The 27,371-nt window shown below is 44.2% G+C and overlaps 1 protein-coding gene across 1 annotated transcript in view; it reads right to left on the bottom strand.

Annotated features, from left to right (window-relative positions):
* Positions 1-27,371, bottom strand: part of TCTN1 (tectonic family member 1) — a 91,116-nt gene that overhangs the window by 50,593 nt on the left and 13,152 nt on the right. The window contains exons 4-6 of the mRNA XM_075834764.1: positions 24,800-24,954; positions 2,190-2,277; positions 1,021-1,127 (exon numbers count right to left, since the gene is read on the bottom strand). Coding sequence (XP_075690879.1) covers positions 1,021-1,127; positions 2,190-2,277; positions 24,800-24,954 — 350 coding nt within the window. The remainder of the gene's footprint in view (positions 1-1,020; positions 1,128-2,189; positions 2,278-24,799; positions 24,955-27,371) is intronic.

Raw genomic sequence — 27,371 nt, 5'->3', positions numbered from 1 at the left:
GCGGTGGAGAAAGGAGGGTGGGCTGTAATTTAACGGCCCCATCTCCTCTCTCCACCACAAACACAGATAGCGCAATACAATACGGGCCCCTCTGCAGCTCACCTGGAGTCTTCCAGGATCTTCCGCACCAGCTCTACCACGCTGGCTAGATCGCCCCTCACGGTCACATGGTACACTGAGTGTACCATGTGACCGTGACGTCTAAGGAGTCTGGTCCGTAACCAGGAAGTGCCGGGGCCACGGCAGAGAAAATGTATTCAATTATTAGCACGCTGTGTGGCAATGGGGGCCCTGTGGGCTCCCCAGGGTTAGGGGCCTGGTCGCAACTGCTACGACCCCTATAGCTACGCCACTGCGCTGTACACCAACACAACACATCTAACTTGAAGGAATTGGAGCAGTTCTGCCTGCAAGAATTGGCATCCCAGTGTCTAGATGTGCTATGCCAATAGAGACATACCCCTAAAGACTGGCAACTGTAATTGTAGCAAAAGGGGCTCTACAAAGTATTGACTGTCAGGGGGTGAATACTTATGCACATTAAAATCCTCTGGGGGGTTTTTTTGTCTTAATTTTTGTCTCACACTAAAAAAAATACTTTGTACCTTTAAAGTGGAAGGCATGTTGTGTAAATCAAATGGTACAACCGCCCCCCCCCCCCCCCCCCCAAAATAAATAAATAGATTTTAAGTTAAGGTTGTAATGCAACAAAACAGGAAAAACTAAAATGGCGTGAAAACTTTGCAAGGCATTGTATATATCCAAAGTAAGTCTGAAAAGTTAAACCTTCAGATTAAACAATCTGATTCCTAATACTGCATTGCAATCATATAACTCGCAGTTTCTTCACAACCTATTGAATCTCGTGCTTCTTTTTTATTTTAAGGTAATTTGGGCAGGACTCTATTCTATGGTGTCTTGTTACTGTCAATTTCCTTATATTTGTATTATTTACAGCATTATAAAATTTGCTGGGTTTAAATAATGTATGATAATATTAGTAAACTTTTAATTACTCACAGCCAAAACTTCAATGTTTTTGTAAGTGCCAAGAGTCAGGAGTGGAATTGAACAATTTTCTATCGGTATGTTTCGAATACATGTGAAATCTTGGTTCTCCAAAAATCCTATTGAAAAGAGAAGTTCATTCATACAGTGTATAGAAAAAACATTTCTAATTAACATCCACCCAGGTAATATCAGGAATAGGGAACTAACCGAGAACACGGTTTCCATCCCAAACCAGATGTGGACTTCACCGCTCTAAGTCACATGTTATATTGATAGTAGTAATTTTTCAGGCACGAAGTATAGATTTTGGGCGCTATTAGTAGGGTATCCACCCACTCCATCAATATGTAAAGAAAAGACTGGAGCGATTTAGGTATGCAGTAAAAATAATTTTATTCAGGCAGTGGAAAAATTGCGCGTGTAACGTTTCGGCCTACAATACGGTATTTATCAAACACTATTGCCGATTTAGTCAGGGTATACACTGCTCTAGATAGGCACGTGTGGCATAATAGCGCCATCCATTGGTATTATACCACATGCGCCTATCTAGTGAAGTACACCCTGACTACAGCGGCAATAGTATTTGATAAAGGGCGTATTGTAGGCCAAAACGTTACACACACAATTTCGCCACCACCTCAATAAAATTATTTTCACTACATCGCTAAATCGGAGTGCTCAAGTCTATCTTTCACATGTAATATTATTTAAATCCTTTTTAGAAGAAAAAAAAAAAAGTTCAAAACTATATTGGTGCTATATAGTGTATATCTGTCCAAATCCATTTGGACTTCTAACTTCTAAGGCAATGTTCATATCTGCAATTGGAGGTTCTGTTAGTGGCCTCCGTCACAGATCCGGTTCAAAATGCCAGAAAAAAAAGAGCGCAGCGCTATTTTTTGCAGTTAAACAATGAGCACAATGACAAAACCCATTAAAGTCAATGGGTTCCGTCAGGTCGCTGTTGGGGTCCGTCATGTGACAGTTCTGTCACTGCCGTCATTTGCATTGTTCTGTTCCTATGTTGGAGCACAACAATGGAAATAGCAACGCAGATGTGAAAAGAGCCTTAAATAATATAAGCAATTTAAATGGATTTGTGAAACATCAGTAAAAAAAATAAATACAATAAAAAAAAACAAAAGGGCATCTCGACCAGCTGGAAGTCATCTTACCTACTGGGTTACTGTCTGTGCATTCACTTGTACCCAGAGGAGCAGGGAGTTTTAGGTAAGAGTCTCGAGTCAGGATGGGAGAACCGTACTAAAATGAATAAATATATATAATTAAAACACATTCAGGCATACATTCTAGACTAGTATAAAATAGAACACTACGCTGCTTCCATAACTGCCATTCACTAGTATGGGAGTTACGGAAAAAGCGTAGCTCAGCGAGCTACTCTGTTTTCTTCTTCATGGTCGAGAATCACACGCGTTGGCCGGTGCACAGGGCGGGAGAACGGGGTGTAGGGGTCCTGTTCTAGAGATAAGTGCGGGTACCAGAGGTGCGACCAGCATCTATCTGACATTTATGACGTATCCTGCGGCTATGTCATAAATGTCCCTGATGGGGAAACCCCTTTAAGGACATTCATCCAATCTTAATTATAAATGTTTGACAATCGGTGTCAATTTTAAAGGTCTGGCCATTCACTTCATTTACATGTACAGTATTGCCAAAAGTGTTGGATGTCCATCTAGTTGCTTATATGGTGCAAATTCTGAAACACTATGTACACAACATCTATACATAGTTTTATGTAAAGTTGGAGCAATATACTTCAATACATATTTTATGTTTCTGCTGACTCATTCTGCATTTGGATGGATCTTTTAGGGCTAGGTTCACACATATATGTAGCGATACAGAAAAAAACTGCATCACAGCCGCACAAACAATATGTAACTATACTTTTTTTTTTTACTGCTTTTTTATTAAAAGCTATGTACACCTTTACAATCTTTTGTTTATTTTTTTTAATAAAAATGTGTTTCAGTGTGTTTGGTGCAACTTTCTAAATACTTATTAAAAATAATTTTTACTTTTGGAGATACAACTGGTTTGTATCCTATATACAGAGCAGCTGTACCTAGCACCGAATCCTGTATCCATCAGGTCAGCGGTACTGACGGGTTCAGTGTCAGCAGGTCCTGTGTCTCTGACACGCAGTATCAAGCGGTTATTGATCACATCTAAGTTCATAACTTAGATGTGATCGATAACATTGGGGATGTGGCTAGCGAGCGATGTGAGCAGACGTGTTTGCTGCCGCTCCCGCTCTGATCCGCCGAATTTATCCTGCTGTGCCGGAATAATTTGCTAAAAACCGGGCTTTTGTTCTGGACTTACCTGGTCCACAGAGGTACTCTCCAGAGAGGTCGTACCTGCCGTTTTGCCAACATGGTGAAGGGACGAGCTGGAAAAGTCGGTGACAGGGAGGCCCAAGATGGCGCCGGTCTCCTCACTCCTGCTAGAGCCGCACGTGCTCTGAAACCTCAGAAGGATGTAGTGACCTGGCTGAGCAGGTTTGCTTGTACTAATCTTGCTGCAGGCAGCATTAATGATCCTGGGCAGCACCCCGGGGAGGAAGGAGATGGTGCTCAGTCTGAGCCTGATGAGGAAGGGCTTGTGGAGTGTATGGGAGAGCCTGGATCTGGGGCGGAACCCACGCTTGCTGACCTGATGAAAGCCATTACAAAATGCCATGCTTCTCTGACCTACCAGGTTGGTGGAGTGAAAGAGGACATTTCTATACTTAGACAGGATGTAAAAAAAATATCTGAGCGCACTACTGCTCTGGAGGAGCGTGTGAGTGAAATTGAAGATGTGCTATCTCCCCTGCGGAGGGAGGTGAAAACTCAATCCAGAAATATGGAAGTGCTGAGATTGAAGCAGGATGACATGGAAAACCGTCTTAGACGGAATAATGTCAGAATTGTGGGGGTTCCAGAGAACGTGGAGGGGACCAACCCTACGGAATATGTGGAAGCCTGGTTGCTCAACGTATTTGGGAAAGACAATCTTACTTCGCTATTTGCTGTGGAAAGGGACAATCGTGTGCCTATGCGCCAGCTTCCGCAAGGGAGCCCACCACGTACCATCCTGGCCAAGATTTTACATTACAGAGACAGAGAAACTTTGCTTCGAAAAGTGCGGGAGCACCAGAATTTGGAGATTGATGGTCACAAGATATCGCCGTTTCCAGATTACATGGATGTCCAGAAACGTCAAGCTCAGTTTTTATAATAAAAGGCACCTCAGGAGCTTGCATGTGGTCTATTCCATGCTATACCTGGCAAGGCTGCGGGTGGTAGCGCTTGGAGGTACACACTTCTTGGAAAATCCGAAAGATGCTTTGAGGTGGCTAGATCAACATGAGCGTCAATTGCAGGTCCCGGGGGATTAGGCTCTCTGGGCTGAAGATGCGGACTGCTAACCTCAAGATTGATGTTTGACCCATGAACTGTGGGTCTAATGGGACCGGGTACTGGGTAGTGTGAGTATGGCTACCATACTGGTCTCGTGGTTGTACACGTTTTGTAGATTTTTAACATAGACCCGGATGTATTTGAATCACTATCCTTTTGGCACTTAAATGGTGGTACCGATATACCACTGGGAGACTGATTATACTGTGGGCTTATCGTTTGCCTGTTGTCACATGTTTTTTTTATTATATTTTGGCTGGTCCCTCAGAGGGAGAATAGCCTGCCTTGCGATATTTACAGATAGGAGGGGGTTTGTAGGACAAATACGTTGTAGCCCTGGTCCCTGATTCCAAGTCTTTAGGGAATCGGTAATGGAGCTCGTTCTACTTGTCTGGGGGGCTGGGGTGGGGTTTTTGGATGCAATGCTCAAACGCTAGACATTGGGAGGGTAGTGATACTTAACATTTGGGCCTATTCTTTTGTGTGTAGAGGTGTGTTTGGGTCACTGATTATTTTCTATATGGGTCATGGCTGATACGATAAAAGTAATTTCCTGGAATGTGTGGGGATTAGCAGATGCTAACAAGCGAAGAGCTATATACGATTTTGTGAAGGATAAGCATCCAATGATTCTTTGCTTGCAGACTCTTGCTCCTAGATAGACCTTGGGTGGGACAACAATTCCATGCGACACATACTGTATACTTCAGAGGAGTGAGTATTATTTTTCACAGAAGTGTCCCATTTGAGTGTTTTGATTCGGATATTGATTCTGAGGGTCGATATGTGTTTGCACGGGAAAATGTTTACATCCATTTGTATTTTAGTGGTGGTGTATGTTCCTCCGCCATACTCGAGCGAGGTTCTTCAGCGCGTTATGCAATTTACTAAGCATGGTCCTCAAGTGCCCTGGTTGTTTGTAAGGGACTTTAATAATACGGTTGATAAATCTCTTGATCGGTTGGGGGGGGGGTAGATGGAGATTTGACACCTTTTGGGAAAGGTTTGCGTGAGGAAGGCCTGGTGGATTTGTGGCGCATTAATTATCCCATAGTTAGACAGTTTTTATGTCACTCTCTGACCCATGGGACTCTTTCACGCAAAGATTTGGGTCTGGGTAATTCCCTTATTTGGCGGAGGAGATTACTTACCTGCCACGTGGTTTGTCTGACCATTCCCTGCTTAAAGTGTCTTTGAAATTTGCTCCAGCATCTGGCAGGTCTATGGGCTTATGGCGATTTAACCCGTACTGGCTACAACTAATTTCACCTAGGGTATTGATATCGGATCAGCTCTGTGAATTTTTTCACTTCTAATGATGGATCGGCCTCGTCTTTGGTAGTGTTTGATGCCATGAAAGCATTTCTGAGAGGGACTCTCATTAGGGAAGTTAAAGTAAAGGCTATTTCTAGGGCTAAGGAGGCGGCTTTGAGACTGGAGGTGCAGAAGGCAGAGGCTGATTTGGTTGCAAACAATGGGGCGGGGGGGGGGGGGTACTGAGGAGAGGCTTTGTAGGACACAGGATCTTCTTAATCAATATTTATTTACCAAAGAAGGGCATAAACGTTTTTTTTCAAAAACAGAAGAAGAGAAAGGAAGGCGAGAAAGATGGTCACCTACTGGCAGTGATCTCTGGGGCTTAACAGGAAAATTTGTATATTAGGGAACTATACTCAAGGGCAGGGAACTTGGTGGATGATCCCCAGCAGACTCTGGAAGTGTTGAAAGATTTTTACTCCTCTTTATATAAGTCTAGGACTGATCCCTCTCGAGGGGAGCTGGAGGCGTTCTTTGGGGGGTCTTTCTCTTCCATCCTTGTCTCCCGAGGATGCGGTTCAACTAGATTCTCCATTGACTTTGGAGGAGATAGAGGAGGCATTGGCGTCAACGGCTAATACGAAGTCCCCTGGTATGGATGGTTTGCCGGCCGAGGTGTTTAAATTGTATACTCAACCCTGATGGCACAATTGCTTAAGGTGTATCAAGCGGCTTTGGAAGGGGGCGGTTGCCGGACTCAATGAACGATGCTGTTATCGTTGTAATACCCAAGTCTGATAAAGATGTTAGAATGCCTGAGTCCTACAGGCCTATATCGCTTTTGACAGTTGATGTGTAAATTCTGGCTAAGATTCTGGCTAATAGACTTTCTAAGGTGGTCACACAGGTGGTACATCAGGATCAGGCAGGATTTATGCCCAATATGTCAACGGCTGTTCATTTGCACAGATTATACGTGAATCTTCAGATGCCTCGGCGGCCAGGGCAGTAGCTTCTCTGGACGCGGCCAAAGCCTTTGATAGCGTGGAATGGCAATACTTATGGTATACTTTGAAGTGTGTTAGTTTTTGGAGGGATACATAACCTGGGTGAAATTACTGTATCGAGGAACGAGACAGGGGTGTCCCCTATCGCCCCTTTTATTTGCGTTGGCCATTGAGCCGTTGGCAGCTGCCATTCGTAGAGCTGATGAGGTTCGGGGGTTTTGTTATGACGGGATACATGAAAAGGTTGCTCTTTATGCGGATGACATGCTCTTGAGTAATTGGCCAGTATCCCTAAGGCATGTTATGCGCATAATTGATAGGTTTGACTCTTTATCAGGATTAAGGATCAATTGGATGAAATTATCTCTTTTGGTAGGACCCCAACCCTAACCCTACAAAGGGTTTCCAGGTTTAAATAGCTCGGAATACATGTGAGTGACAGAGTTATGGATTTTGAGTCTCTTAATATTGACCCGTTATTAGGTAAGTTCCAGAGTAAGACAACAGCATGGTGTAAATTGCCGCTTAGTGTGGTGGAAGGGGGCAATCTTTCTAAAATTATATTTATGCCTCAGATATTATATTTATTGTATAATGCCCCGGTATGGCTTCCCCAAGGGATCTTTCATAAAATTGCTGCTATATTTCTGGATCTGATATGGAAAAAAGGCGTTCCAAGGATTCGTATGGAAACTCTGCAGAGGCCAAAGGAGGATGGGGGGTTGGAGGTGCCAAACCCGTGGTTGTATTATGTTGCGGCTCAGTTGCAACATATCAGAGGGTGGGGAGCGGAAGTACCATGTAATGCAGTGGGGAAGCTAATTCGTGTGGTGACTGGTGAGAAACAGCTATTATTGGTTCTGGAATCTGGGAGAAAGGAGGTCAGACTTTCCTACATTAGCTATGATCTATAAGGTCTGGGATAGAGCGAAGGCTTTGGTGGGACTAGTGGGATACACTCCTTATTCCCCTATCTGGGGAAATACTCTTTATAAATAATTTGATATTACTGGGGTTTGAGTGGCAGAGTAAAGGTATCAGAACCCTTCAGAGTCTTTTTTCTGATGGTGTGTTTCGTACATTTGAAGATCTTCAGGAGCAATTTGATCTGCCAAGATCAAGTTTTTATCAGTATTTGCAGCTTTGGCATGCTTATGATGTACAGAATAGACTTATCCCGATAGTCCAGTCCTCTCATACTTCTTTTATCACGGTTCTGGCGCAACCTGGTAACACTGAGGGCATAATCTCCTTGTTGTATGGGTACTTACTGGAATCCACTCTTAAAGCTCGGCCTCTTAATATAAAGGAAGGGTGGGAGAGAGATTTAGGTCAGATTGCTGACAAGGTTTGGAGGGACATTCTAGAGTCAGTACCCAGCACATCACTGAGTGAGATGTATCGTCTTTCTCAGCTTTTTCTTTTGCATAGGGTGTATAGAACCCCTCTTCTTGTTTATAAGATGGGATATAAAGGGGATTCCTGTTGCTATCGCTGTGGGGAACATGGCGCTGATCTTTTTGGAAGTTATATGGAGTTGTTCGCGGCTTGGGGAGTTTTGGAGGAAGGTAGTGGGTCTCATAGGTCAGGTGTATAAATGTACAATTCCATTGGATCCGATTGTCTGTGTCCTGGGATACACTTCTGAATTGCCTGTAACGGAGGGGCAGAGACTGGCGGTTCTGAGACTTTTGTATCAGACTTGTAAGCTGATCGCTGCGCATTGGAAGGATACTGATCCCCCTGAGCTTGTAGAATTTAAATCCAGGGTCAATATTCTACTGCGGCTCGAAAAATGTGTATATTTAAGGCGGGGCAAGTATAAGAGGTTTTAGGACTTATGGGCTCCTTGGTTGGATGAACCGAATTTGGCCTCAGCTGTGCAGCTCTTGGACAGATTGCCTCGCTGATCAGATCTTTCGATTGGGGACGTTGTGAGTTCTTGCTAGTCTCTGGCCCTCCTCTGATAATGATGTGTAAGATATGTGATGATAATGTGTATTTTATTCGTCAAGTGTTCTTTTATACTGCCTAAAACAGTGATTTGATGTTGATATGATATTGACTGTTCATTATGATGGACCTCTAGTGGTCTATGTTTATTTCATGTGCTAATTTGTGTTGTGCAGTATTATTTTCTAAATGCGGATTCTCATTTTGAGCAAGGGGTGGGTTAGGGGAAGGGTGTTCAGGGGTGTTTTCATGTATGTAATTGTGAAAATGTTAATAAAAAATTATTTGATTCAAGATATGATCGATAACAGGTGGATCCTGCTGTATCTCAAAAAGTAAAAATAATTTTTAATAAAAAGTATTTAGAAAGTTGAACCAAACACAGACATTTTTATTAAAAAAATTAAAAAGTATACATAGCCTTGAAAGAAACAGTTCTAGCAAAAAGTTGCTAATATTATAACCTCTCTCGGGGGAGGGAACAATATGTCCTTTGCATATGGCTCTCTCTTGGGAAAGTACCCGCATCCTGCAGAAACATGCATGGCTGCCTAAGTTCAAGTGTATATAATGGGCTCTTGAGCAAAGACATGAAGTGCTATTTATTACATTACAGGTTCTCTTTAAGACAAGTAATATCTATGGTTCTGAAGTATATTGAAGGAAAAATCCCAAATGAGCCATGCTCCTGCTTGTGTTCGGCTGTTTGCAAGCATTTATACATACCACAAACATTTTCTCCCCAATGTAAGGATTTTTTCAGAGCTACAATTGGGTAGATTGGAGACCGTCAGAACATACACTATATAGACAAAAGTATTGGGACACATCTTAGGCCCCATGCACACGGCCGTGCCCGTAATAACAGCCCGCGATTGCGGTTCTATGGCACGGACACCTATCCGTAGCACTACAGAAAGGTGCCCGCGGCCAATAGAGCCGAATGGGTTCGTAAAACTGCAGACCGTAGTAAAGTCTGCCGTTTTACGGTCGTGTTTATGGGGCCTTCATAATTGAATTCAGGTGTTACATTCAGTCCCATTGCCACAGATGTATAAGATCAAGCACCTAGCCACGCAGTCGTCTTTACAAACATTTGTGAAAGAATGGGTCTTTCTAAAGAGCTCACTAAATTCGAGCGTGGTGCTGTAAAAGCATGCCATCGTTGCAACAATTCAGGTTACGAAATTTCTTCCCTCCTAGATATACTACGATCAATTGTGAGCGGTATTATTGCTAAGTGGAAGCGTTTAGGAACCACAGTAACTCAGCCACGAAGTGGCAGACCACGAGTGCTGAGACGGATAGTGCATAAAAGTTGCCAACATCCTCTGGCATTAAAATCCGCACAAAAACTGCGATGGGAGCTTCATTGCATGGGTTTCCATTGCCAAGCACCTCCATGCAAGCCTTACCTCACCAAGCAAAATGCCATGCGTCGAATAGAGTGGTGTAAAGCGCTCCGACTCCCACTGGACTCTGGAGCAGTGGAAATGTGTTCCGTGGAGTGATGAATCATGCTTCTCTATCTGGCAGTCTGATGGACGAATCTGGGTTTGGTGAATGCCAGGAGAACGTTGCCTGCCTAACTGCATTGTGCCAACTGTAAAGTTTGGTGGAGGAGGGATAATCAAATGGGGGTGTTTTTCACGGGTTGACCTACGTCCCTTAGTTCCAAGTAAAAGGAAATTTTAATGCTACAGCATACTAAGACATTTTGGTCAATTTTATGCTTCCAACTTCGTGGGCTGTAGCGCCGACAGCCGTGGGTCTCACTCACGCCAGCGGCCGCCAGCTTTCGCATCCTCATCACTGGCATCTTCCTGCCTGGCGACACTGCACAATCTGCTCTCTCCTCCCCCGGCTTGTGCCCATAGAGTGCACGTGCGCTGGTCCCAGTTCTTAGAGGGCCAGCGTGCACACCAGGAATATTGACCCAGCCTATCCCAGCATAACCTGGACTACTTAAGGAGCTCTGCCCACTTCCTAAGTGCCTGAGCAATGTTGTTTCTAACCCAGTGTTAGCCTGAATAGGTTCCATAGCCTGTTATCTGACACCTGTGTCCATGACTCTCCGGCACCAGCCCGCCTCCAGCTCTCCGGCACCAGCCCGCCTCCAGCTCTCCGGCACCAGCCCGCCTCCAGCTCTCCGGCACCAGCCCGCTTCCAGCTATCCGCCACCAGCCCGCTTCCAGCTATCCGGCACCAGCCCGCTTCCAGCTATCCGGCACCAGCCCGCTTCCAGCTATCCGGCACCAGCCCGCTTCCAGCAATCCGGCACCAGCCCGCTTCCAGCAATCCGGCACCAGCCTGGTATCAAGGTACCATCTATTATTAACTGTCCTATACATGTCTCGCCAGCAGCTACTCCATTACGGCGTAGTAGCCAAGTGAGTCCACATACCCAGTGGATGTTACATGGGCGTAGTTTAGGGAAGGCCCTTTTCTGTTCCAGAATGACTGTGCCCCAGTGCACAAAACAAGGTCCATAACGATATGGTTGGATGAGTTTGTTGTGGAAGAACTTGACTCGCCTGCACAGAGCCCTGACCTAAACCCCTTCAAATACCTTTGGGATGAACTACAAACACAGAGATTGCGAGTCGGACCCTCTCATCCAACATCAGTGTCTGACCTCACAAATGCTCTTCTGTATAATTGGGCAAAAATTCTCATAGACACTCCAAAATCTTGTAGAAAGCCTTCCCAGAGGAGTGGAAGATGTTTTAGCTAATGAGGGACCAACTCCATATGAATGCCTATGGATTTAGAACGGTAGGTCATAAAAGCTCCTGTAGGTGTAATGTCCCAATACTTTTGTCCATTTGGTGTATATTGTCTCCCTGCCAGAAGGTCTCTTTAATAAATCTAACTAACTTCATGGTCTGTTTGCTCAATAAAGAGAGAGTAAGCAGTGTGGATTATGTTTTCTACACAACACTATATATACATAATTAAATGTTTGCTTCATTTCAAAATCTGAGGTGGGAAACAAATTTCTCTTGTTTTGTAAAGATAAACAGGATTTTGGTAGAGCTCATCTTCTGCCTATCACAAACACAAAATAAAGACACTAGAGGATGTGCTAATGTAATGCAGCTGTATTTATATTTACATAGAAAGAGTGTAATGACGGGGTGGGGAGACAGACAGGTGAGCCCTAATCTACCCGCCACTCAGTCCCTGCCTACTTGCAAGACCGGTCCTAGGCGACGGTGTACAACTGGGCGACGGTCCCTACGCTCAATATGTGCACGACAGACAAACAGACAAGGGTACACAGAAGCTAAGGGAAATGGGGCAGTTGCCCACGGCAACACTGTGAGCAACAAGAGTAGTGAACGAGCCGAGTCAAACCAGGAGTGTACGAGGTACAAAACGCAGAGCAGGAGCGTAGTCAGTAAAGCCAGGGTCAATTTGAAGCAGAGGTCAATTGTAGTAGCAGGAACAGCAGAACCAGGAAACAAGACAGAATCACAGGCAAAGGAAGAGCAGGAAATGAAGGTATAATTAGACCGAGGGCGGAAGCTAGCTCCGTCTGGCCAGGCTGTGATAGGTTCTCCCACTCCTCAGCCTCCCAGCCTGAGTGGTAGCAGATCGAATCACTCTATCAGAACTAGGAGCAGATGCAGACTGATTAACCACGGGCGTCGACACAGAAGCAGTGTCTGGCAGATCCTTTACAGTACCTCCCTTTCATGAGGGGCCTCTGGACCCTTCCTAGGTGGACCTGGCTTACTCCTGAGCAATACCCCAGCTTGAACATCCCGGGCGGGTACCCAAGTCCTCTCCTCAGGCCCGTATCCTCTCCAATGGACCAGGTAATGGAGGGAGCCTTGGACCATCCTGCTGTCCACAATCTTGGCCACCTCGAATTCTACCCCTTCAGGGGTGAGAACAGGGACCGGAGGTTTTCTCGAGGTAACCAAGGATGGGGAGCAGCGTTTAAGGAGTGAGGAATGAAACACGTCGTGTATTTGAAAAGACGGGGGTAACTCCAGCCGGAAGGAGACAGGGTTAAGGACCTCAATGACCTTGTACGGGCCCTATATACCGGGGAGAAAATTTTTGGGACGGAACTTTAAGGAGCAAATTTTTTGAAGACAGCCACACCAGATCCCCGACCACAAATAAGGGGTTAGCAGAACGTCTTCTATCTGCCTGAGTCTTTTGTATGCTCTGGGACGTCTCTAGGTTCTTCTAAACCTGGGCCCAGACTGTGCACAGTTCCAGATGAACGACATCTTCCTCGGGATTGTTGGAACCACCAGCTGAAACGGAGGAGAACCGTGGATTAAACCCAAAATTACAGAAAAAGGGGGAGACCCCTGACGAGTTACTGACCCGGTTATTAAGGGAAAATTCGGCGAGGGGAATGAAGGAGACCCAATCATATTGACAGTCAGAGATAAAACACCTTAAATATTGTTCTAAAGACTGATTAGTCCTCTCAGTTTGGCCATTAGTTTCAGGATGGAAGGCCGAGGAGAAGGACAGGTCTATCTCCAACTTTTTACAGAAAGCTCTCCAAAACAATGAAGCAAATTGTACCCCTCTGTCAGAAACAATATTGACATGAACCCCATGGAGACGCAAGATGTGTTTGACAAACAAGGTAGCTAACGTCTTGGCATTGGGTAGTTTCTTGAGGGGCACAAGTGGCACATCTTACTGAAGCGGTCTACTACAACCCACACCACCGACTTGCCTTGAGATGGAGGCAGATCGGTGATAAAATCCATGGAGATATGGGTCCAAGGTCTATGGGGAATGGGCAAAGAACATAGTAAGCCCGCTGGTCGGGACCTGGGAGTCTTGGACCTAGCACAAATTTCACAAGAGTCGACATAGGCCTTAACGTCTTTAGGCAACCCAGGCCACCAATAGTTTCTAGCAATGAGGTGCTTGGTACCCAGGATGCCCAGATAGTGCAGAGTCATGATTCTCCCTGAGTACCCTTAGCCGGAATTGCAGGGGAACAAACAGCTTGTTCTCAGGAAGGTTCTCGGGAGCTGAACCTTGATCAGCCGCAATTTCGGAGACTAAGTCAGAATCAACAGAGGATATTATTATACCTGCGGGCAAAACACAAGCAGGATCTTCCTCCGAAGAAGTGTTGGCCATGAAGCTACGCGACAGTGCATCAGCCTTAATATTTTTAGACCCAGCCCTATAGGTGACCACAAAGTTGAATCTAGTAAAAAGCAACGCCCATCGAGCTTCTATCGGGTTTAGCCTCCGGGCAGATTCTAGGAAAACCAGATTCTTGTGGTCGGTAAGGACCGTTACCTGGTGCCTAGCCCCCTCCAAAAAGCGGCGCCACTCTTCAAATGCCCATTTAATGGCTAAGAGTTTGCGGTTGCCCACGTCATAGTTACTCTCAGTGGGCGAGAACTTCCTGGAGAAGTAGGTACAGGGACGGAGATGGGTGAGGGACCTGGTACCCTGGGACAAGACAGCACCCACTCCCACCTTGGTGGCGTCAACCTCCACGATGAATGGCTCCATTTGGTTAGGCTGAATCAGCACTGGGGCAGAGATAAAGCACTTCTTAAGGATCTCAAAAGCCTGGACCGCCTCCGGAGGCCAGTGGAGGAGATCAGCACCTTTGCGAGTAAGATCCGTAAGAGGCTTAGCGATGACCGAGAAGTTAGCAATAAATCTCCTGTAATAATTAGCAAACCCCAGGAAGCACTGTAATGCCTTCAGGGAGGCAGGTTGGACCCATTCAGCCACAGCCTGAACCTTGGCAGGGTCCATGCGGAATTCGTTAGGAGTGAGGATTTGACCCAAAAATGGTATCTCCTGCACCCCAAACACACATTTTTCGGATTTAGCAAAGAGTTTGTTTTCACGAAGGGCCTGGAGCACCTTCCTGACATGCTCAATGTGGGAGAACCAGTCCTTGGAAAACACAAGTATGTCATCAAGGTACACTACAAGAAATACCCTCAGGTAGTCTCTTAAAATATAATTTATGAAATTCTGGAAGACCGCGGGAGCATTACACAACCCAAAGGGCATGACGAGGTATTCGAAATGACCTTCGGGCGTGTTAAACGCAGTCTTCCACTCATCCCCTTCTCTGACTCGGATAAGGTTATAAGCCCCCCAAAGATCAAACTTAGAGAACCATTGGGCCCCCTGAACCTGATTGAAGAGATAAGGAATCAAAGGAAGGGGATACCGGTTCCTTACAGTGACCTTATTCAAGTTTCGGTAATTGATGCACGGCCTAAGACCACCATCCTTCTTCCCTACGAAGAAGAAGCCAGTATTCCAGTTAAACGTGGGATTATGCATCTGCAACCAGGGAAGGCCTAAAACCAAATCGGACGATAATCCCTGCATCATCAGTGCAGAGCACTGCTCCAAATGAATGGAGCCAACAATGAGTTCAAAAACAGGGGTATGCTGCGTAAAATAACCATTAGCAAGTGGAGTGGAGTCGATACCCACTACCGGGACAGGTTTAGGCAAATCAATCAATGGCATAGCTAGAGACATAGCAAATTCCACAGACATGATATTAGCAGAAGACCCTGAATCCACGAAGGCACTGCCGGTGGCAGACCTACCCTCAAAAGAGACCTGAAAGGGAAGCAAGATCTTATTAGGTTTCATATTTACGGGAAATACCTGTGCGCCCAAGCGACCTCCCCAATGGTCACTTAAGGCGCAGAAGTTTTCCGGCTGCTTATTCTTACGCCTAGGACAGTTGTTCACTTGATGCTTGTCAGCCCCACAGTAGAAGCAGAGACCATTCTTCCTGCGGAGCTCCCTACGTTGTTGGGGAGACACGGCGGCCCCGAGTTGCATTGGTTCATCCGAGTTTTCCGTGGAAGAACGAAGCAACGGAACCTCGGGAGCCAGAGGAGAAGGCACAAAAACGTTCAAGTCGTCGTTCCCTGAGACGTCAGTCAAGTCGTACCGCTAAAGCCGTAACCTGATCTAGAGAGTCAGAAGAGGGCTAGCTGACTAATAGGTCTTTCAGGGCGCTTGACAGACCCAATCTAAACTGGCACCTCAAGGCATGGTCATTCCAGCGAGAAGCTACACACCACTTCCTAAAGTCAGAACAGTACTCCTTAACAGGTCTCTTACCCTGACGTAAGGTCACCAGCTGACTCTCGGCAAAGGCAGTCTTGTCAGTCTCGTCATAGATGAGGCCGAGAGCAGAAAAAAAAAGGTCAACAGAGAAAAGTTCAGGGGCGTCAGGAGCCAAGGAGAAGGCCCATTCTTGGGGGCCGTCCTGGAGCCGGGAGACAATTATACCCACTCGTGGCTCTCAGAACCTGAGGAATGGGGCCTTAGAAGGAAATAGAGCCTACAACTCTCCCGAAAGGAGAAAAAAAGTCTTCCAATCCCCTGAGAACCGGTCAGGCAACTTGAGATGGGCTTCAAGAGGTGAGGTGGAGGGCACTACTTGGTTAGCATCACGCTGGTCGCACCTCTGAGCCAGGGCTTGGACCTGTAGGGAGAGACCCTGCATTTGCTGAGCCAGGGTCTCAAGGGGGCCCATAGTTGTGTAGGGACCAGGGAAGAAAAGGTATATGGGCCTGTGATTATGTAATGACGGGGTGGGGAGACAGACAGGTGAGCCCTAATCTACCCGCCACTCAGTCCCTGCCTACTTGCACGACCCATCCTAGGCGACGGCGTACAACTGGGCGACGGTCCCTACGCTCAATATGTGCACGACAGACAAACAGACAAGGGTACACAGAAGCTAAGGGAAACGGGGCAGTTGCCCACAGCAACACTGTGAGCAATAAGAGTAGTGAACGAGCCGAGTCAAACCAGGAGTGTACGAGGTACCAAACGCAGAGTAGGAGCGTAGTCAGTAAAGCCAGGGTCAAGTTGAAGCAGAGGTCAATAGTAGTAGCAGGAACAGCAGAGCCAGGAAACAAGACAGAATCACAGGCAAAGGAAGAGCAGGAAATGAAGGTATAAATAGACAGAGGGCGGGAGATAGCTCCATCTGGCCAGGCTGTGATAGGTTCTCCCACTCCACAGCCTACCAGCCTTAGTGGTAGCAAATCGAGTCACTCTATCAGACCTAGGAGCAGATGCAGACTGATTAACCATGGGCGTCGACACAGAAGCTGTATCTGGCAGATCCTTTACAAAGAGGATCTAAACCTTTGTCTATGGGCTCTGAGCTACAACAAATAACCACATTAGGAAAAATAGAACAGAAACACAACAAAAAGTAAAGCGCAATACTCAATTATTAAGCTATAAGGCAATCAAGAAACGGCTGATTTCGGCTGGTCTGGCGTATTCATTATTGTTTCCTGCAAAACTCCGGGTTATATACCAAGAAAAAACGTTCTTTTTAGATTCAGCTGAGAAAGTTGGGGTTTTTTCACCTTCTCTTTTCTTACTATAAATGGCAGTGACTAAAATAATGGTTTGGAATATAAGAGGTTTGGCAGCCAGAATTAAGAGAGTGGTGGTCTTTGATATTATTAATAAACATCTCTCAGGAATTATTGGTTTATTGGAAACTCATTTAACCCCTTAATGACCGCCGATTAGCCTTCTCACGGTGGTCATTAATGGGCTTTATTCTACAGCGCCGCTATTCCACGGCGCTGCTGTAGAATAAAGTAAACAGAGCAGGGAGCCGTCAAATCTCCCTGCTCTCAGCTGCCAGAGGCAGCTGAGGGCTGGGGGCGTCCCTGCTCTGCCGGGTGAGATCGATATTAGTATCGATCTCACCCATTTAACCCTTCAGATGCAGTGCACAATAGCGTGCACCGCATCTGAATGGTTTTGGAGAGAGGGAGGGAGCTCCCTCTCTCCCACCGACACCCGGCGATACGATCGCCGAGTGTCTGTGTCTTCTATGGCAGCCGGGGGTCTAATAAAGGCCCCCAGGTCTGGAGCGAATGCCTGCTAGTGAAAAAAAATAAAAATGAAAAACCCACTTTTTCCCCTTACAAAATGCTTTACTATTAAAAAAAACTACAATAAAGCAAAAAAGTTACACATATTTGGTATCGCCGCATCCGTAACGACCCAGACTATAAAGCTGTTACATTATTTAACCCGCACTGTGAACGCCGTAAAAAATTAAATAAAAAACAATGGAAAAATTGCTGTTTTCTGTTAATCCGGACTTTAAAAAAATGTGATAAAAAGTGATCAAAAAGTCGCATCTACTCCAAAATGGTACCAATAAAAACTGCAAGTCGTCCCGCAAAAAACAAGACCTTATACAGCTATGCCGACGCAAAAATAAAAAAGTTATAGCTCTTCGAATGTGACAATGGAAAAATGTAAAAAATGGCTTGGACATTAGGGCCCAGAATGCAAGCAGGGGGAAGGGGTTAATTGCGGAACGTAAGTCATGGGTTAGTAGGGGTTGGGTGGGTCAGGAGTTTCACTCTTATTTTTCCACTTTTTCTCGTGGAGTCACCGTCTTGATTCATAATAAAATTAATTTTCAGGTCTCCTCAAAGTGGATAGATAGGGATGGAAGGTTTGTTTTTTTGTATGGAAAGCTGGAGCGGCGTACTTGCCTTCTGGCTTTTGTTTATATCCCCCCCCCCCCCTTTCTCATTAGATGTTTTAAGTAATTTGGTAACGTTTAGGAATGATCATGAGGATTGTCCGATGTTGGTTATTGGTGATTTGAATAACGTTATGGATAGTCGTATGGATCGGTTTAGCCTTCAGGGAGTTCAGGCCGGCAGGAATCCGGGGAAATCTCGGCTTGCAATATTCTGTGAGGAGGTAGGATTATCAGACGTTTGGAGGATGAAATATCATGACAAGAAGGTTTTCTCGTGTTTTAGTCGTTCTTTGAACGTTATGTCTAGGATTGACTTGGCTTTGGCTAATGATTTCTTCTTGCCGGATATTGATAAGATGACATATGAACCACACACAGTCTCTGACCACTCTCCAGTTGTGGTTACCATTCGGAATGGTTCTGGAACTGTTGTAGACTCCTTGCCTAGGTTTAAACTTAATGCACATTGGTTTTCGATAATCCAAATCATGACGAGATTAAACAAGAGCTGGCTATGTTCTTGGATATTAATTTGAAATCGGCCCATATTCACTTTGTCTGGGATGCCTTTAAGGCATATATAAGAGGCTTGTTTAGATACAAAATCCAGCACCTGCGTAAAAACTTTTCTAAAGAGGAAACTAGATTGAGAGAGGAATCTTCTCATGCGGAGAGAGAGTTCACCGGCGACCCGACTGCGCTGAACCAACAACAATTATATAAAACCCAACAAAGCTATAAGGAATTTCTGTTTAATAAAGCCCAGCAGAGGATCTTCTTCTCTGGGCAGTAGTATTTCTGTGAGTCTGGGAAACCAGGTAAATTTCTGGCATCTATTGTCCAGAATCAAAAAGGTAATCATAACATCTCAGTGATCAGGACTCGCCGGGGCACTCTCTCTAATAAATCACACGTTGTACAAAAGGAATTTAACGCTTTTTTTTTCTGAGGTCTATAACTCCACACTGCTTGAGGATGATGCGTCCATAGACGAATTTTTGGGTAGTCTGAATTTTGAAAGATTGACGGAGGTGCAGAGGGTACAATTGGATGCCCCCCTGACGGTTGAGGAAGTGAGGGAGGCACTTGGGTCGATTGGAGGGCACTCCTCGCCCGGTCAGGATGGATTACCTTTTGAGCTGTACAGACGTTATGGAGAGTTGCTTCTCCCCTATCTTTTGGAAGTCTTTAAGGAGTCATATGCGGTAGGGGGAGTATCTAGATCTATGTCGGAAGCCACGATCGTATTGATTCCTAAGAAGGATAAGGATTTGACGGATACAGGGTCGTACAGGCCCATATCTTTATTAAATACAGATGTGAAGCTGTTAGCTAAGGTGTTGGCAAGGAGGCTACAGCAGGTGATCCCAGGAATCATTCACGCAGATCAGAACGGTTTTATTCCGGGTCGAAGTACTAGTAATTGTCTGCATAGACTGTACACTAATATACAAATGGGAGAGGGGGAGCTCCGCTCCATCCTGTCTTTAGACGCTATTAAGGCGTTTGACAGGGTGGAGTGGCGGTTCCTATGGAGAGTAATGACAAGGTTTGGCATAGGGGATACATTCATAAATTGGGTTAAAATAATGTATTCTGCCCCATTGGCCAGGGTAAATGTAAATGGTGAACTATCTGAACCAATTATGTTGTCTCGGGGAACACGGCAGGGCTGCCCCCTCTCTCCGCTTCTATTTGCTATTTTTATAGAACCATTAGCCATGTTGATTAGGGGCGATAAAGAGATTAAGGGATGCGGCTGTGGTGGGGAAGGGGATAAAATGGTTCTGTATGCTGATGATATTTTATTATGCTTGAAAGAAACCCCAACTTCCGTTCATAGAACGATGCAGGTACTGGAGACCTATGGTAGATTTTCGGGTCTTAGAATCAATTGGTCCAAATCATGTCTTCTCCCATTGGATCAGGAACAGGACTCCCCTTTTGGAAATCTTACTATCCTAAGATTGGGCCAGCCATTTGAATATTTGGGTATAACTGTCTCAGGAGTTGTTGAGAGATTTAATGCCTTGAATATGCTACCAGTGATAAAGAAGGTCAGATCAAAAATAGCGGTATGGCAGAAACTTCCCTTATCCAGGGCTGATAGGATTGGTCTGGTTAAAATGGTGGTGCTCCCACAGGTCTTATATGTACTAACCGCAACACCAGTGTGGATAGACAACAATACATTTAAGATGTTGGAATCTTTACTAAATGAATTGATTTGGGGAAGAAAACGTGTTAGGATGAAACAGGTTTATTTGTGCAAGAATACGTCTGAAGGGGGATTATCCTTTCCTTACTTCCGGGGGTACCTTGTGGCCGCCGGATTGAGGCTTCTTATTCAATGGGAGAAGGACCCGGACCTCAGGAGGTTGCTTAATTCAGTGGGAAAGAAAGCTGGAAATATTTTTTAGTTATTGGAGACAGGCCTACTGGAGATGGAACCACTGAATAAATGGCCCCTGAGTCTGATGTTGTCCCGTTCATGGCGAGCACTGAGAGAGATGTTAGGTTTTAAAGGAATTCTCAAGTTTACTCCAATTTGGGATAATTATAATTTTAGAGAATTTGGGACAATTCCGGATATAAATTTCTGGAAAAATAGAGGGATTTTTTTTTATCTCACAGATTATTATGGATAAACAAATAGTCACTTTTGATAATTTGAAAGAATGGTATCGTATTGAAGAGAAGAATTTATTTAGATATTACCAGATTCAGCACGCATGTAAGCAAATTGATGTAGCACGGATTCAACTGGAATCTCACAGGGTAATTGATTATTTATTAGTAGTTTCACAAAGGAAAAAATCACTTTCACATATTTACCGCTCTATTATGAGCACATTTGGAAAGCAAATTCACTTTAGAGCACAAGCCAAATGGGAAAGAGATCTAGGACCAAAGGATGAATCTCACTGGGATCATTGTTATAGGAGTATTAGCACGGTCTCTCTAAGTGCCGCCCATAGGATGGTTCAATTCAATATAACGCATAGATTGTATTACACGCCTATATCCCTTCAGTCAATGAATTTGAAGGCAAACTCTTTCTGCCTACGTTGCCAACACCCTCAGGCGGCCTTTTTGCATTTAATTTGGGCTTGCCCTGGAATAGCCCAATTTTGGAGGGAGATCTGCTCGGAGATCAGCGGTTCTTATGGACTGGTTGTCCCATTAGAGGTTGAGTACCTGATTTTGGGCAATTTAAGCGATTTGCAGATGTCAAAGGACAAAAGAGCTCTATTGGGGAAATTGCTCTTCTTGGCCCGTCTTCTGATTGCTAGACTGTGGGGGTCTAGCTCTCACCTAACACTGCAAAACTGGCTGGGCTTGGTTGGTAAAATTAAGAAATATGAAAGGGTATGGTATGGCAATGCCAACAACATCGCTAAATGGGAACGAACCTGGCTATAGGCTAGGGTAAGTTCTCAGAGTAACAAGTAAGATGGAGATAAGAGGCATATTTTTATTTATTATGAGTTTTTTTTTTTTTTCCTTCATTTCCCTCCCCCCTCCCACCAAGGGTATCTATAGCATTGCATATTTTTTCTTATTACATGTTTGTATGTACTATGTACTTCTTTCCCTTTTGTACTGCTGTAGAACAAAATAAAGATATTTAAAAAAAAAAAAAAAAAAAAGAAGAGAACCTGACACCTCTCCTGACATGTCTATTTTAGTGAATACTAGTTTTTCCCATAAAATAACAATTCTAAAACATGTTTTCTTAGAACTTTGCATTGTGCTGTTCCCGTTATTATTCCTAGAAATTTTTAAACAAAATTGACAAATGGTTGTTACCATTTAACTTGTCAAAGGGGCATGTTCCTACACAGACTCACTCTGTCAGCACTGATTGGATAGTGTCCGTCTATGTAGGGACACACCCCAAAACGGTAACACCCAGGTGTCAATTTACTCCTACAATTCTAGGAGGAATAACAGATTCATGGCACAACAAGGTCCATAACGATATGGTTGGATGAGTTTTTTGTGGAAGAACTTGACATGCCTGCACAGAGCCCTGACCTAAACCCCTTCAAATACGTTTGGGATGAACTACAACACAGAGATTGCGAGTCGGACGCTCTCATCCAACATCAGTGTCTGACCTCACAAATGCTCTTCTGTATAATTGGGCAAAAATTCTCATAGACACTCCAAAATCTTGTAGAAAGCCTTCCCAGAGGAGTGGAAGATGTTTTAGCTAATGAGGGACCAACTCCATATGAATGCCTATGGATTTAGAACGGTAGGTCATAAAAGCTCCTGTAGGTGTAATGTCCCAATACTTTTGTCCATTTAGTGTATATTGTCTCCCTGCCAGAAGGTCTCTTTAATAAATCTAACTAACTTCATGGTCTGTTTCAATAAAGAGAGAGTAAGCAGTGTGGATTATGTTTTCTACACAACACTATATATACAAAATTAAATGTTTGCTTCATTTCAAAATCTGAGGTGGGAAACAAATTTCTCTTGTTTTGTAAAGATAAACAGGATTTTGGTAGAGCTCATCTTCCGCCTATCACAAACACAAAATAAAGACACTAGAGGATGTGCTAATATAATGCAGCTGTATTTATATTTACATAGAAAGAGGATCTAAACCTTTGTCTGTGGGCTCTGAGCTACAACAAATAACCACATTACCTAGAGGAAAAATAGAACAGAAACACAACAAAAAGTAAAGCGCAATACTCAATTATCATACAAATCCTTGCACTGGAATGACTTTATATGATATCGTAATTTCCTATCTGCTAGATGTATATTACATCAGTGACGGCCATAATGACAGAAGCTTTCTTCTCTCCACTGACAGAGCACAGGGGCTCTGTATTTCGATTATGTGGGAAATATGACGTCTACACATCTGACCTCCCCTATAAGCGTCTCTCGCTTGTAAGAAAAAACAATATGGCTATTTAGGTAAATACAATCCACTCAATGGAACTCCATGGTGTAGTAGGTTGTTTCTGAGATTTAATACCATTTTAAGGACACCATGGGGAATCTATCCAGACATAAATATGGTGGTCAAATCTAATCTACATGGCTGGTACTGTATTCCACTATTGTTTTTCCATCCACAAATTTAGATGGAAAATTCGCAAAATTTCCGTCCCGTGTTCACCTACCCTAATAACCTATGATATTTCTATGTCAATAGACTCCCATTTACTCCCCGCCCCAGGGTAGTTTTTTAGAATAAAAATAAAAAGCAACATTAGAACAGAATAAACGTTTACAAACAATTATTCTTCTTGTAAATTCTTAAATCTAATTAAAACTAAAATCAAATACATGATACATTCCATTTAAAGAGGACCCGACACCTCTCCTGACATGTCTATTTTAGTGAATACTTGTTTTTCCCATAAAATAACAATTCTAAAACATGTTTTCTTAGAACTTTGCATTGTGCTGCTCCCGTTATTATTCCTAGAAATTTCTAAATAAATTGACAAATGGTTGTTACCATTTAGGCCTCATTCACACGAATGCACCCGGCTGCATTAGGAATAATAGACCCCTAATGGGGCTATTCACACGACCGATTTTTTGACGGCCGGGAAAACCGGCCGTCAAAAAATAGGACATGCTCTGTTTTCGGCCGGGTACCCGGCCGCCCGGCTCCCATAGTAGTCTATGGGGCCGGGTAATACACGGCCATCACCGGAATGTGTCCCGAGTGATGGCCGGGTTTTCCGTGGCTTACGCTCTATCTCCTCCTCCTCACAGCGCAGAGTGCATGTGACGAGGAGGAGTTGATGCCATTCGGACGAATGGCTGTACACTGTGTGGCAGGGCCGGGGTGTACAGCAGGTGGAGGGAGCGCTGCGCTGGCTCCCTTCCACCTGCTTGTTAAAAGCGCCCTGGCCCTGCGACACCTTCCATTGCGCCGCTAGCAGCTGCTGCTGCGGCTGCTGTAGCGACGCCACTATAGCAGAGCGGGGAGGTATCTCCCCGCTCTGCTATGTGCTAGCCCCACTTTAGCTCCTTGAAGGAGCGGAATCCCCGTGTTTTCGGGGATTCCGCTCCTGGACAGAGCGCTTGATGTCTCTGTCCATATCTGGGCAGTGACATCAGGGGAAACTCCTGAAGCGGAATCCCCGAACACATGGGGATTCCCCTTCAGGAGTTGCCGCTGATGTCACTGTCCAGATCTGCCCGGCCCGGAACGGATGCAAAACTTTATGCAAACCGGCCGGGCAAAATGGCCGATTTTACCGGCCGATACTCGGGCGGGACCCGGTCGTGTGAATCCCGCCTTAACTTGTCAAAGGGGCGTGTCCCTACACAGTCTCACTCTGTCAGCACGGATTGGATAGTGTCCGTCTATGTAGGGACACACCCCAAAACGGTAACACCCAGTTGTCAATTTACTCCTACATTTCTAGGAGGAATAACAGATTCATGGCACAACACAGTCTTCTAAGAAAAGGTGCTCCAGAATTGTTATTTCATGGGGAATAGAAGAATTTACTCAAAGAGATCATACCGCAGGCACTTTAAATGGGGGTGAGCACATTAAAGGAGAAAGTTGAAAAACTATATTTAGTCTATAACTTGGCTATTATATTAAGTGAAACCAAAACAATATGTACCTCATATTTTGATGCATTGCGTGCTTCAGCGGAGTCGACTTTGCTTTGTACATCACTTTCACTTTTAAAGTCCATTCCACCAAATTCTTTGAGAAGACTCTCAAAGTTTGCCTCTGTTGGATCATCTGGGGTTATAAAGGACAATGCTGGCTGATCTACAGGAGGAATTATTAAAATATATAGAAATAAATAAAACATTATTGTTATTATTATTAGCTGCTTACGCTTCCCTCCTTAAAGGCAGCATGAAGTAGTGACAGACATGCTGATGTCAGTGGGGTGTCACTTATTAAAATATATGTGTGGATATGTTTTAGTTGTGTAGAACTTACATACTGCGTTCATTTGTTGTAGTGCGATGGCGAACGCTGTTAGGCAGGAGTCCGATGTATTCATGAGATGTGGGCTCTCCCGCTGATTCACAGCTTTCTCTCTATGAACAGTAATAGTTCTACACAACTAAAAGATATTCACACATAAGTGACAGAGCGCTGAAATCAGTGCGACGGTCACTACTTTATGCTGCTCTCATATCGCGCAGTATAAACGGGCTGACAGGTTCCCTTTATAGACAAGACCGCTGTGCAAATTACCTACAAACACCAAAAAAAAAGACTCTCTCACAAAAGCAACATCTGGACCTTTTTAACTTAAAAATCTTAAAAATACACTGCATAGATAAGATGAACCATGACTCGAAAGATATTTACGGGGATATTTTATGGGGTATTTATGAAGCAGCATTGCTGTAAAAATATTGTACTGTGTAAGGAGGGACAAACATTATAGTGGTTCCATGCGGCTTCCCAACACACAGGGCTCTTGCACACGACCGAGTGCAACACAGGCCGTTTTTCACAGCATCCGATAGTTTTTACGGATCCATTCACTTCAGTGGGTTACTCAAGTCCGTGAAAACAGACCCGACTCTCCGATCTATGGAAAGATAGAATATGTCCTATCTTTCCACGGATCACGGACAGGACTCGGGCGGCTCACATCGTTGTGTGCAAGAGCCCATAGGGTTTTCTAAAAGGCAACAAGCTATGATCCTCTCTAAATTTACAGTCTCGTGAATGGGAAGCTCAGAGAGGTTGCCTTGTGAGAACCCACTATTTGTATTACGTAGCAGTAGTCAGTATCTGCACATCAAAAACGTCCAATACTTTGGAAAATCCACTAATCTGGCATCCCAATTGCCTGCAGATACTATACTAATGGAATTATGCTGTAGAATAATTGAATTCTAGACAAAGTTCATAAAGTAAGTGAAAGCTCTAGTAAAAGCAGAGGCAGGTATTTGCATGTGCATTATAAGAAATCCCTCTCATGGACTATTCATCTTAATGCTTCTCTGGTCTTTTGTCATCGGTGTAAATAGGATTTCTTTACAGTGGACAAATCAAGTTGTAAAACAGCTTTTACATTCTGTGCTTCACAAGACAATGTATGAACGCATGAGACCGGAAGACATTGTAGAAATTCTATATTTCAACAAGGGATCATTTTTCCTTTAACCCCTTAGTGACCAACCTATTTTAGGCCCTAATGACCAAGCAATTGTTTCCGTTTTTCTATAGTCGCATCCAAAGAGCTATAACTTTTTTATTTTTTCCGTCGACATAGCTGTATGAGGACATTTTTGCGGGATTAGTTGTACTTTTTAATGGCACTATTTTGGGGTACATATCATTTTTTAATTAACTTTTATTAACTTTTTTTGGGGGGTGGAATAGAAAAAAAACCCCTGAAATTCCACCATTATTCTACGCGTTTTAAATTCACGCCATTCACAGTGTGGCGTAAATAAAATGTTACCTTTATTCTATGGGTCGGTACGAATATTGCGATACCACATATGTTTAGGTTTTTTATGTTTTACGACTTTTGCACAATAAAAATTCTTTTGAACTAAAATTATTTGTTTTTGCATCGGCGCTTTCTAACTTTTATTTCTACTGTTTTTTGCGTAATTTTTTATGGCGTTCACCTTGCGGTTTAAATGTTAACTTTATTGTTTGGGTCATTACGGTCGCGGCGATACCATATATTTGTACTGATTTCATTTTTACACTTTTACTAAATAAAACCACTTTTTATGGGAAAAAATGGTTTGTTTGTTTCTTTACACGGTTAGGCTATGTTCAGACAGAGTTTTTTGGACGCGGAAACCGCATTGCAAAACTCGTCAAAGACGGCTTGAAAATGCCTCCCATTGATTTCAATGGAAGGCGGAGGTGTCTTTTTCCCGCGAGCGGTAAAACCGTCTCGCGGGAGAAAGAAGGGACATGCCCTATCTTCGGGCGTTTACGCCTCTGACCTCCCATTGACATCAATGGGAGGCAGAGAAAGCGTATTTCACGGCGTTTTATGCCCGCGGCGCTCAATGGCCGCGGACGAAAAACGCTGCGAAAAACGCTGCGAAAATCGGCGTGCATAGAGAGGAAAATCTGCCCCAAACTTCCAAACGGAACTTTGAGGCAGAAATTCCGCCTGCAAAAAACTCTGTGTGAACATAGCCTAAGCTTTGTGAATCATTTTTATTTAACATTTATTACTTATTTTTTCAGTC

This window comes from Rhinoderma darwinii, chromosome 1 (genome assembly GCF_050947455.1).
Source record: "Rhinoderma darwinii isolate aRhiDar2 chromosome 1, aRhiDar2.hap1, whole genome shotgun sequence".
Taxonomy (NCBI): domain Eukaryota; kingdom Metazoa; phylum Chordata; class Amphibia; order Anura; family Rhinodermatidae; genus Rhinoderma; species Rhinoderma darwinii.
Note: the sequence above shows the minus strand (reverse complement) of the source record. Positions and strands in the feature narration are given on the sequence as shown.